The sequence below is a fragment of the Parasteatoda tepidariorum genome, chromosome 9 (genome assembly GCF_982258835.1).
Source record: "Parasteatoda tepidariorum strain Cologne lab strain chromosome 9, Ptep-v5.0, whole genome shotgun sequence".
Classification (NCBI taxonomy): Eukaryota; Metazoa; Arthropoda; class Arachnida; order Araneae; family Theridiidae; genus Parasteatoda; species Parasteatoda tepidariorum.
In genome coordinates this window covers 74,773,368-74,787,396 of record NC_141763.1, presented here as the reverse complement: position 1 = coordinate 74,787,396, position 14,029 = coordinate 74,773,368, and the positions used below count along the sequence as shown (strand labels likewise).

Here is a 14,029-nt window from a genome sequence, read left to right as displayed (position 1 = left end):
TGTAGCAACAGAACGTGTTTTTTCTAGTATCAAAAAAATATGGCAACTGAAAAAACGCAGTTGAACATTTAAAGTTTAAAAATCTATTTTAAGTGTAAAATATAATTTGACCAATTCATGTGAAATATTTCACGACATTTTAATAAATGATCCAAATCTATTGCTAAGTATTCACTCAGATCAAAAATATGACCGTGAAAGAAAATCATGACTTTTTTTTAAATAAAAAATTTAATTTGATTAAAAATCATGATGTTCAAATTATTATTTTTACAAATATTTTTATAGTTACCAATAATTAATAATAAATACATTTTTGTACAAGTATATGAATATATACAATAAAATATATATAACTAAATTGTAATTCTCTTTTCATCCCATTTGTCCCGCTTTGTCTCAATGAAAATGTGGTCACTTTAATTTTATATTCTTCTTTTTCTGTTGCATATCTCTTTCGTTCGTTTGTTTTCCTTACATTTAGTGTTGCAGTGCTCTTCTTTTACCTCAGCGATTTGAAATAAAAAAAACGTAATACATTTTGGAAAAAGTTATTCAAATTGTATTCATAAATTTATAATAACTCTTCATTATAAACAAAAATTAAAGTAACTCAAGTTTTCAAAATTTTTTTTATTCACGTTTTTTAATAAATAAAAAAAGCGTGTTGCTCATTACTTTAAACTGAAGAACACATAACTATCGCTAAATCGAGTCCCTTTATTTATCTATTATATCCTTAGATAGATAGTTTCATTTTCGCACTTAAATTATTGACCTTGGAAACATTTATTATTATCTGTCATTTTTACGGAATTTATCGCATAAACAGCAGAAAAAAAAATCGTCTAACCCGAACAAAGGGCACTACAAAGTTCAATCTTAGAAACTGTATCGTTATGGTGAAAATCTTTTATTATGCGTACACGTGGTTTTAATAAATTAATAAATTTAGCACACTCTAATTTTTTTTACTTACTTTCACATACTGAATAATTTCCTTACACTTACACTGAGTGTCATTTAATAGTTCTATACGCCTGAACTATTACGTAACAAAGTTGCCTCTAATGGACAAGCGCAACATAAAAACAATAAATTTGGTGTTGAATACTATTGGTCTTGCCGTTATAAATACTGTATTATGAAAACCTATTATACCAACTTAGTTGCCCAATATAGGTAATAGGTTTTTTATCATTCCCTGAAACGGATATGTATCCTATTCATGACTTATAATATACAAAATATTTTTTCTCTTTGTTTGTAATATATAACGGTACAGTTTTATACCATTGGATATAACATAATATGATTTAGAAGCTCTACTCCCCAAAATAAAAATTGATACTTGTATCAATTTTTATAATTCAATGAATCGATGATTATTCAATGAACTTAAAATGATATTTGTATAATTATTCAATGAATAGTATTAAATTACATATATTCATTTGTACAGAATTAAATTAATTCAGAATTTACTACAATTCCCATGACTTAATAGATAATTTCAAATTTCCTTCATTAGTTCCTGTTTGGTTTCCATTATTTAAGTACATAAGAAACACGTGATTTCATATTCCCTTTAAAATCCATATTCGGTGAAGTCATCACCGTATGTGGCGTAATTAGTAACATCGATTTTACTTGTGATAACCTAACATAGAAAATCAAAGATAAATAATTCAGCAAAAACTTGAGATAAAACTAATTTTTGATTACTTAGAGCTGCAAGTTATCAAATCACTCATATTATAAAATATTTATCAAATCCTATGGGAAATTCTTTCTTTGGCGTGTAGTGCATGAACCGGTGGTTGGAATGGAGTCTTAAAGTAGACAGCTAGGTCCGCTGTGTCTGCTTTCACCAAATTTAGAGAGGATTAGTTCAGAATTGCGCATTTGTATAAAGTACATACATACATATAAACATTATATAGATTTGTTTGAGGAAAATGGAAATTTTATTTTGTTTCCTCGGTCCCCTCTATCTCCAGATCTCGAACCTTTTTATACATTAGTAGGATAAGGTTGATAGAGCTTTCTATCTTCTGTATATTTTATGCCTGATATCTTAATTTAAAATATTTTCAACACAATTAGAATATTTAAGGTTATTACACGAAAATCCAAAAATTAGAACAAACGTTATTAACATGTTCTCTTTTTGTTTTAATCTGTTTTTGGTCAGTCTGTTTTTATAATTTAAAAAAAAATGAATTTTTCATTGTTTAAACTTAAAAAAAACAGCTTTGGGTAATGCTAAGAAAATTCTTTTTATTAAAAAAAAAATCTAAAAACAGAAAAATGAACGATATTAAAATTCCGTTCAAAAAATGCTGATTTCAGAACAGTATACTCGTATACTTTCATTTTCTAAAAGCATACGAATTCCTAAGGACAATTGTGAGCGAATTGAAAACAATAGGAAAGATATGAAGAGAGGCAAAATATCTGGCCACTAATAGAGTGAGATGGTGGAAGCCCTATGCTCCGAGTCGGAGTGAAGAGGAATATGTAATTTATTGCAATTTGTATACTTTTATAAGGAAGAATAAGTTAAAATTCCAGAATTGCGCCTGTTATATTTCTCTCATTCCAATTGGGTGAGGACCACCTTCCACCATATTCAACATCAGTTTATTTCTGAAAATTGAATGAAAATTATTAAATACTTAATTGGAACTCCTTTTCCTGATCCTGGATGCAAGGAAAGAGGCATTTGATCGCGAAGCGATACATTTAAAATCGATGCTCATGTTGCAGTTCAAGGGGTTATGATAAAGCAGTCGCTAAGTGCATTTACTGAATACAATTTAAATATTCAGTAAATAATTGAACAAACTTAATATGGCTTTTTTAAGTACTGCTACTTTAAGCACTTATTGCTCAAGCTACTTTCAAATCAGACTTTAGAGCAAAAAAAAAAAAGATAAATAAATATTAATATGTTAACATTCATTAACAAAGTGTTTCAGGCGAAAAATAAAAATTATTACGCGATTATACACGATTATTTTTATTATTTTATCACCGGCCTTGGCAACCGTCTATAACACGAACTTTTAGCGTTTAAAATGTCACTCCTTGGTGATAAAAATTTAGCCTCATAATTTTGAGACTGACTTGCGTGTTAAACGTAGGAATTTTTTTTAATTTAAAGTTTTATAGTATATAATAGTTTTTTTAAGAGTTACAGTTGTTAAAAAAAAGGAAGAAAAAACTTTATATAATTTGGTGAAGGATTTAAACCAAATATGTGTTATTAGCTTTATTTTTGAAGGAAAAAAAAGTTTCATTTTTCAGATTTGTGCAAAATGTTAAAGTAAGGATAATAATTTATGTTTCAGAAAAATGGGTGTCAGTAGTGAATTATATATGCAAGGCATTGCAATGCCTGAATTGTTTAAAAAGTTTTTTAGAAAGAAATCTTAAATATATAATTTTTTAAATCTCCAGAAAAAAAAAGGTTAGTAGTTTTAATCAGAGATAAATCAAAATATTTATGAGTAAATTTCTTATAAGCATGGAAAAATGCATCATTTGAGAAAAACTAAGAATAATTATTATCAAAATGCCCTGCATTGTTTTGCATCATGAATTTTTTTTCTTCGTTGATTCTGGAGAAAGTTGTTTATAGCCTCTAAACATAAAAAAGTGCAAGGTTTGTTTTTGTTTTGTAGACTCTGATAGAACTCCCTCCCCCCTCCTCAAGCGTTACAATGGATTTAGCAACAGGACAAATTAAAATAAATAAAGCAATAAAATCCCAGAAAACAAAGGATAAAGTCTAATATTACCTCGCAAATGACTGATAAAAATATACATATTTTTTATTGATTGCAAAACGTGGACCCTACAAGTGATGAAAAAACATATACTGTTGCTAAGTTGCATAAGCAAATTTATTGTTAGAGGGCTTATCAGAAAGTGTCTCTCCTCATCGATAGATGGCGACACTACGATTTAATGACGTAACTTTCATGCGGAGGTCGTTTTTGCTGCGTGCGATGGGCAACGAAAATATCGGTCTTTTCGCCTTGTGCTGCACAATTCAAAATGAGCTTGAAACTTTGAAGTCTTATAATATGTCTCCAATTATATGCTTCTTTATGTTCTGTGTTGACCAACGTTGAAAATTTGTTTATTGTTTACATATGCTTTTTACGAAGTCGACAAGGATTGGTAAAAAATGTCTGATATTTTGGATCTTCACTTAAGGCATTTTGTAAAGGTTAAAGCCAAGAGAATAAAAGTAAGATTTTAATTTTTTTAAAGTATATTGCATAAAAAAATTTGCCGGCTATTATTTAATTTTACCATTAAAATTTATTTGTTCCGATTTATCAAAATAATGTAATACTAACTTATAATGCAACTCTCTTTATATCGGTTTTTTTGTAAAAATAATACTTGTAAATCATTTTAAATAATACTAGTAAATCAATCACAAAATAAATTCAATAAATATTTCGCAGAATGCTACAGTTAATTTTAATATTATTTTGAATTTATACTAATTTCAAATGTGTGCATAAAGTTTAATAACAATAAACATTTTAAATTGAAAATCTATTTGAATGTATTTATTTTCAATTACTTTGAAATTAGGATTGTTTAAAAATTCAATCATAATAATTTTCTTAGTTTAATTAAAAATAAGTTATTTACAAATTAATATCAGTTTCTAATGCTATTCTTTTATTCCTAAATTTATTAAATTATATAAATAAATCCATAACAGAATCTATTAAATGATATTTAAGAGAAGGAGAATATGACACTTGATTTTAATATTGTTTTGAATTTATATTTATTTCAAATATATACTTAAATTGTCGTAAGAACAAACAGTTAAAATTAAAAACCTATATAAATACACTATTTTTCAATGACTTTGAAATTAAGACTGTTTAAAAATTAGTATAATAATTACTTCAATAATATCTAGGAGACCGTTAATGTTAATTTTAATATTCTTTTAAAATAGTACCAAAACGAAATGCGAACTTAAAATATAAATAGCATTACAGTTTAAATTAGAAATGTATTCAAATATATATCACTTCAAAGACATGGAAATTGAAAAATATTTTAAATTTTTAGAGCCATCTTTAAAATTTTAAAAAAAAACTTGTAAAAAAAAGTTATTTTTCAGAGATAATATTTGCTTAAATTTTAATATTTTTAGAATTTAATGTTAATATATTCACATGATTGATGATATATATATTTTTAAATATAATTATTATAATAAAATTAATAATAATTATAATAAAAGAATATTATACACAATTATAGTTTTGATTTTAGTTTTCATACATTAATTTCATTAAGTTTGCGGGTGCTAAAATTTTGATAAATATCTATAACGAAATTTAATAAATTATTGATTAAAAATAAATAAATTAATGATTAAAAATAAGTTAATTAATGATTAAAAATAAATTAATGATTAAAAATAAATTAATGATTAAAAATAAATTAATGACAAAAATTAATAAATTAGAATAATATCTAACGCTTTGTTAGATTTTTTTTTCCTTTACCATAATAATCGAAAAAGTCGAAATACGTCAATTTTCATATTTAACTTGCAGCCTCATCAGCTTAAATTGAAATAGTAGAATGATAATTATCTATAATCTTCTGAAAAGTACTTGATGGAAAAATATCTATTATAAGGATGATTCAATTGACGTAACTTATTGTGATTTTTATCAATTGAAATTTCTGAATCACTACTATTAAGTTAGTATATACTAGTAAAGAAAAAGATTAAACAAAGATTTTCAACTTTGCTGATAAACTCTTTAAAGTATGATATATACATTAGAAAAATAAATGCAATATCTAATGCTCTTTCTACTTTATGGAAAATTATATAATAAATTATAGAACAAACTGGAAAAACTTTTTGTTGACATAAAAACACTTTTTTCGATTAAATTTTGATAACATTGCTGTTAAAATACATAACTTAAAAGTATAAGAAAATACTAATAAATTATTCATTTTAACTTTATAAACAGATATTTTGTGCTGTTTATTCTATTATTATATATAAAATGTAGCATTTATCTTTAAATACCTTAATTGTTTTAAATGTATTACAATACAAAATAATATTAGCTGTGCTACTAAATTGAATCAGAAACAAAAAATAGAATTTTATTCTAAAAAGTTTTCTTTTTAAAAAGAAATTTAATTTAATATTGATATAATTGATTCTTTATTACTGAGATTTATAAGTCTAAAACAATCAGTTTGTCATGAATAATATTTCTTAAAATGCTAATCGTTGCTATATTAGAACTAGATAAAAAAATCTTTTGAAAGAAAATATTTTTTAAGAGCCATTCAATTTGTTCATGTTAGTTTTATAATATTGTTAACTAAAGTAAATTTAAAGAATTAAGTTGTTAAAAATTCCCTATTAAATTATTTGAAAAACTAGAATAGTATTCTGAATGATAATTCATTATTACTAAATATTAAAATCTTAACTTTATAAAAATTTTTTACTTCCTTAAGACATCAAATTTTATAGAAAGTAACAATTAGATGGTTAAAAGCAATCTTTATTTTTTAATTTCATAGAAATAAGATATAGTCGGTACTGTTTTGATTTTTTAAATTTTATTAACCTTAAATAACATCTGAGGATTAAGTTTGAATGAAATATTGTGTTTGAAAATATAACAAATTCTAGTAAATAATCAATTGGAATTTTTTTTAACTCTTTTAAATTGGATTGAACATTTACCCTTATCACAGTATAGACACTTCCAGTGCTTATTTCATTAAACTCTACATTCAGCCTAAATTTATAAGTGTTACTGAAGTAATCAATAAATGATATGTAATTTTTTTACTTCATAAATGATGGACAACTACGTTCCATGATCAATGATCGGAAGTATCACACTACAAGTTGTGAAACTACTGTAGTCGCTACTCTTTCCGTAGCTTGTAGTTTAGTATACTACTTAAGTGTAGTGAGAAGTGATATACCAAGAAAAAAACCCAGTAGTTTGTAACAATTTCTGGTCACTTTTTTTAATATTAGTTTAGTAAAGAAGCAATGTGGTTCTTCTGCAAATAATTGTTCGAATATGATGGGCAAAAATTTTTACAGGTTCATCAATGGTCGCAGTGAAAACGCCCCTGTGTTTGTTGCTGAGCGTTAACAAGAATTACGTATAACGTACGAATCAAGCATAACTAATATTTAAATTAGCCATTACGAATCGCACTTTCACACGTCAATGTACACTCATTAAACATTGATGCTATTTCACGGGCAAGGAGCATATTTTCGATTTTCTTAATTTCTTAGCTGAAATAAAAAAGCATGAAGAGCTTTACAAAAATGCTAATATTTGATAATTTCCTAGCATCTTTTAAATTAAATTTTCGATGTCGAGAAAGACACAAAAAGTTGAAGGTTAAGTGAAGGAATTCGAAAAAATATTATTCAATGACAAATTGGCTCATATAAAAATGAGTAAATATTTCGTGATAATTCTTCATGTTTCATGTACCAATTTTTCGATCAAAACCATTTTGAACATGGGTATAAGTTAAGTTCTCCAGCAAAATTCGTCTCCTAAAGTCGAGAATTATTTATTACATTTCGATAGTAGCTTGTAGTGACTTCATTTTAAAAGAAAAGTAATTGTAGTTGACTGCATTTGTAAAGAGTAGTAGTAGTAAACTACAAAAATTTATTTTTTCAACGACCGCCCAGAACAAAGTATTACAAAATGCTCCTAAATTCTGAGATTATCTGATTTTCAAAGCAAATAATTATTGTCATAAATAATTCAAAAAGAAAATTGTATAACCTTTTGAAAAAGAAAACTGTAATTCTACAATTACGGCTTTTCAAGGATTGTTTTAGTTCCACCTCATATGAACTAATTTTATAAACAAATAATTGACCAATAAGAGCAGAATATAGTGCTCACGCCTCTGACAGAACATTCTTATCGAAGTAAACGATAATTTTTTTCTTCCGTAATTTTACTTGGAGTACGTCTACAATCGTATCTTAAATAAACATCTTAAACTGGATATCCAGCGCAAATAAATACTCAAATCTACAACATTTTATAAGAAATTTAAAAACTGCGAAATTCTATTTTTAGTTTTGTGTGAAGCACTGTGGGTCATTTTAAATCATTAAGTTACGTATAGGTTAATTAAAAACTAAATAAATAATATAAAAAAATAAATACGAAAACTATCCCTAATTATGATACATTTGTGATAATATCTATACATAAAAGTATTCATTCATGAAAATTTTAAATTATTACTCAAAAAATTTATTCGTTGTATATTGTTTCATTATAATTTTTGATTTGTTCAAAAAGTTTTATTCAGTTCTCTTTAATTCAGAATAGGTTTAAATAAAACAATATTTCTCGTGGAGGTTGCGAAGGCAGTCACTAAGATAGCAGGTTCGTGTCCGGAATAAGTAAAAGTCTTTGCTGCCAATCTTTGTTTATAGCACTGTTAGACCAGTTTATCTAGAATGGTGGTTGTCTCTTACATTTGGAGCAATATAGCTAGTTTCAACTGTTATGTCATTATACTACACATTATATTCATATACTCAGACAGAATAATATACCTTTTTCCATGAAAATACTTGTTCAATGACTTTTCGTTTTATTTTGCCACTTTCATACTTTTATTTTTGCTCCAAATCTAGTTTATAGCACAGCTTTATTTTGCTAATTTGAATACATAATATCGTTTGAGTTTAGCACAGTATAGTCCTTAAAGGGTCTTGTATTTTTAAATTCTTAATTCAATTGATCCGTATAATGTCCACACCACAATATAGGATTGTTCTCTACGATTTAAGGAATTGAAACTCTCCAAATGCGTATCTCTCCCAGATGCTTTTTTAATTTTTCAAAATTTTTTTTTTAAATTTGAAATTGAACTCATAATCTCCTGCTTTCATTGAAAGAGTACTTCTCCCAATAAAGTGCCTTGTTTCTCAAACTTCTTTGATCACAGACAAAGTTACAGTTAGAATTAGTAAAACTTATTTTAAAGCTTTTGTATAACATTTAAAGTTTCAGGTAAAGCAAATTAATATTTCAGTGAAAAATGCAAACAGAATAATGAAGTGAAAAGTTAGCGAAATTTTACACGCGTTTCAGCATTTACAGAAAACAAAAATATTGTAGATCTAGATAAACTTCAAATCAAGACACACTAAATTATGTTCTAGAATATATCATGCAATATGATTTCTTCATGATAGGATTATTTACGTTAAAATCCCTGTGTTGAGTTGTTATTGTTGACATTAGAAATTTTTTATCCTTCCAGTTTTCCTAATCGACTGCAGAATCCAAAAAAAATGTTTTCAGGCATTTATTCACATGGCATTTGGATAATTATTTTTTTAGTATGATATTCAAACACCTACCACCATTTTCACTCATTTGCTATTAAAATTTCAACACGTTTTTCTAGAAATTGAAAGTCGAAAGAAAATTAATCCATTTTTCCCTCCCCTCTTTCCTCTGTCGTTCTTCTCTATTTTAGTTTTCCGTCAGACTTAGTTTCTTATATGATTTGATTTTGTTACCCTTAATATATTTCTAATATATATCTAATTATTCTATTTGTTCACTTTTTAAGTTTGGCGTATCATATATGCTTGCGGCATAAAAAAATGTTTATTCAATTTAATCCTACTTAATCTGTCTTATTCCTATAAATGATTTTTATTTGTAGAAAATTCTATTGTATTAAGTAATAAATGTAATTATTCTAATATAAGTAAATAATAGCAATAAGCCTAGTTTACTAAAAACGAATGTGTTAATAAGAATTCATTTTTCAAACACTAAGCATCGTAATGAGAATGTATTTAAATATATAAATATTTGTCGATTAGGCCAGTTGTCCAATTAAATCCGACCTAAGAAAAGCAAAATGCTTAAAGATTAAAGGTGTGAAACATGACATCATAATAAACAGCTGAGAGTAACGTGACAATTTGATTTTGTTATACTAAATACAACAGTTGTGAATCTTAATTAACTCGTGAAATGGAATTTTCCGTTAAAAAAAATACAAAGAAAAAGTATTTGACAAAGAAATGAAAATTAACATCTAATATTTCGCATTCCCATCTGGATTTGACCTTTTTGTTAAAGAATTTTGAGTTACGTGATTCAGAGGATTTAGATAAGTTGAATGTTAAAAGAGGAAGAATGTCGCTTTTATTATTTTGCGTTAAGATCCTATTAAACAGCACTGCAAAACGCGTAAACAATCAAATCGGGCACTTGCTCAGTTTGTTTTCCTTTCAACTTCAAAATTTCGAATTCATTTAATTTAAAATGCCTCAATTTAGTAAATTTTGCATGGGTTCCTCAATATTATGTATTGAAATCGGTATGAGATCAAACTGAGATATAGTTTCAACAATTTAAAAGAAAAAAAAATTATGCTACGTTCTTAAAGTACTAATACTTTTTTTTTAATCTGTCTTAAAAAAAATTGGTAACAGCTCACAGCGCTTTATTCAAATTTTTAAAGTTTTTTAATTTACGTAAAATACTTATTTTTCACTTTAAAAAACAAAATTCGTTTTGAAAACAAATTGATTACAGCTCACGTCAGAATATTGGTCTGGTCGATTTTTAGAAAACAGTATGCGAACTACAATATCTTCTAAAGTTCTTATATAAAACACTAATCTTCAGTAATATTATTTTTGAAATTCATTTCAAAAAAACAAAATTGTGATACATCAAACTTTTATTTTTCATAAAAAGAAACTCATTAGGCTGAAATTTTCGAAAATCATTCATGATGGACTGGAGTTTTGATTTACAATTTCAGGCAAAACGTGAATAATAAATCGGTAACGTCACAATTAAATATACATATATCAGCTTTTCCAATTGCCAATATTATTTATTCACCGCAGGTGACCAGCCGACCCGCGAAGCGGGTTTACAGCTTTTCGCGGTCCCCGCGAGCCAATATTATTTAGATTATTTTGGGTTTTTTAAATGTTGGTTCTTGATCAAAAAATAATAAACAAAGGAAGACAAGACCACACCTCCAAACTGTACGTATGCGCATATATTTAATAGCATGGGGTGATTTCTTAGAGATAAACGTCAAGTATTGACTCAGCGGTACCAATACAAAAGCCTTCACATGGCGAGGACATTACATTTTGTGCAAAAACCTCAGTTAGGAAAACACACCTGTGGAAGAACATCCTTGGAAAACTTCCAGTTACGAATCGAAAGGCTATAAAATTATCTCGATGTAGCCATAAAATCAAGTTAATATAATTTGGAAAAATGATATTTTTTTATTATTGAAATATGTCCATATCATAAAAGTTTTCAATGATTCCATATTTCATAAAAAAAACAGATAATGCTTTTCAAAATAAAACCTCTAATATTTAATACAGTTTTTATTCTCCGACAAGTGACACGAAAGGTCATCGGTGGTTTTAATTTTTTATATGCGTATTAAATATTGAAGCAGAAACAAAAATAATGGTTATGATCAATACAGCACTATCATGATGCAATTACAATAGAAATTTTTAATATCACCGTAGTAAATTTTAAAGTATATATATATATATATATATATATATATATATATATATATATATATATATATATATATATATATATATATATATAATACATATGTTAGTATCAAAATTAAGGTAAATTATTAGTATTGATTAAAGGTTTAATCTGCTTCCTCTTCGACTACGCACGGAAAAGGGAAAACCCATTTTTCGACTGTAACTTCTGTTCATTGGTCCCCATACATTTTTTAGTTATTGGAGCTTTGCTGTTACTGTTACTGTTTTTCATTTATTGGCAAAATTGTGGGTGTAAAAATTCTGATGCGAGGTAATCAGGTTCGAGTCCCATCGTTATTGCTGTGTGGTAGATTTTTAAGCAGCTACTGGTTTGCACCGACTATAATAACACGTATTATTTCCGTCTGTGCTGAATCATGGTTTAGCGCTGCGTCCTATTGTAGTTAGAGTAGTCGTTGAAGATTTAAATGGTTTTTCATTCATGTAGAGCAAATAAGGCTTATAATTTCATTTAAAAAAATTCTTCCGGGCAAGATCAGAACATGAAGATTGCTCAAATCCACAACTTAGAAAGACTGTAGATTGACGGTGATAAAATAGAAGCAATTTGATAGCTTGCATAGGTGCTTAATCATGGCCTATTATAATATTAAAGTAACTTATTTTGTTTCACTATTGTTTAGGCTAAAATGATATATTCAATTTAAGAAGACGGAAAACACCCACGCATGATTATTCTAAAGCTGGAATCGGCAACCTTTTACCCATCAGGTCCATTTCATCTGAATGAAACAATAGTGCGTGCCGCACCTATTTCATATTCGCAACTTTTAGTATTGCATTTTTGCTTTAATATAAATTATATTCTTAACACATAAAAACTTTATAAAACATATTCATAATCAAAAACTTATTTTAGAAACTATCTATAGTCGTGCGTGTGCTACCTAATTACCAATTTATTTAATATGATGTGTGCAGTTCTAGTCAGGAAGTAAGCTTTTCAATGTCAACTTTCAAGGCAATCGTTCAGGTCCTTAAAAGATGGTGAAGATGCTTATCGATAATCCTATACTGAGAATCACGCAATTCTACCACTCCTGCCCGGCAAAGATCTGGATACTGTTCTATATCTAACTTGATGTTTTCTTATATTAAACGAATCTTACTTGTCCAACAATACAGTTCACCTCTTTATTCATTTTGAGCGGAACTCCTCCAATTACTTAATTACTTTTAAGCAACTTTTATCTTCCATAATATCTAAATTACAACCGTTAGAGTTAGTTACACCTAAAACGATCACTTTGTTCTGTTCCTACCACCGTTTCGAAAACGCTTTTACATTACTTTGTGAATCTTATAGACTGTTTAAATTGTTTGTTTCCCCAATTATCATTCAATTCTCTATCAGATGTTGCTTATAACTCTGATTAATTTTCTTATCTTGAGAGCTAACAGCATTAGTCTTTTTTACCATCGGTTAAGCCTATTTGCCTTACATATCCTGGTAGTATTTAGTAGAATTGTGATGGCTAAATTAGTAAAAAGAAATGTTCTTACGCAGCCATTAAAATCTTTATCTTATATAGCCTTAGCTTAAATAGTCTCTTGTTGCTCGAAACCCAGCGTAGATACTCAAAATTGCGTAATTATTCCTGGAAACACTTTATTACAGCAGGATAAAAGTTGACTTTAGGACTCGATAAATAAACCGTCTGAGGTTGATAACTAAGGGTATGATAGAGCAAAAGTTGTTTCCGATACAAGGTTAATTACTTTGGGAAAGAATAATATAAGTTAATTATAATTAACGCTGTTACTATGTTGGCAAGCTATTATACAAGCACCGTGTTTGAAGCTAGCAATTCCTTGAAATGAATGAATGAAACGAGTTTGATCTAAATGCTGCTTTTTTAAAAAAAAAGTGTCCACACATTCAGCGTTTAAAAACGTTGATTGGTTTAAATAATAAAAAAATTATTGTTTAATGCTTTCAACTTAAGGCTGTAATATTGTTTCCTGCTTTTGTACTATTTAAACTAACTTTCAGTTTATATGAATTGCAGATTTAATTAATATTCCAAAAACTGCAACATTTTAGAATATTGTAAATTTAGAGTAATTATATTTTAATTATAGCAATTGGATTCGTTACAGAATTTAGATTAATTTATTTTTTGTGATTTTAAATTTTTTAGTTTTTTCCTTCAAAGCACCGTGGTTGGCAAAAATAATTCTAAATATTAAAATGATAATATTATGTGATTTTGCTCAAAGGGTACACTTGAAGTATTTACTTGAGGTAACATGACTGATTTAGAATCGATATGCTGGGCGAAATGTTAAGCAACATGCACAACATACAAAGTTAGTACCGAAAGTAGCTGATAGGGGAAGAATCGGTGC

The 14,029-nt window shown here is 27.2% G+C and overlaps 1 protein-coding gene across 1 annotated transcript in view; it reads left to right on the top strand.

Annotated features, from left to right (window-relative positions):
- The first annotated feature begins 3,997 nt into the window (after positions 1-3,997).
- Positions 3,998-14,029, top strand: part of LOC107440734 (TBC1 domain family member 25) — a 32,882-nt gene continuing 22,850 nt past the window's right edge. Inside the window, exon 1 of the mRNA XM_087152145.1 lies at positions 3,998-4,258. Within this exon, the coding sequence (XP_087008271.1) occupies positions 4,196-4,258 (63 nt within the window). The 5' untranslated portion in view covers positions 3,998-4,195. The remainder of the gene's footprint in view (positions 4,259-14,029) is intronic.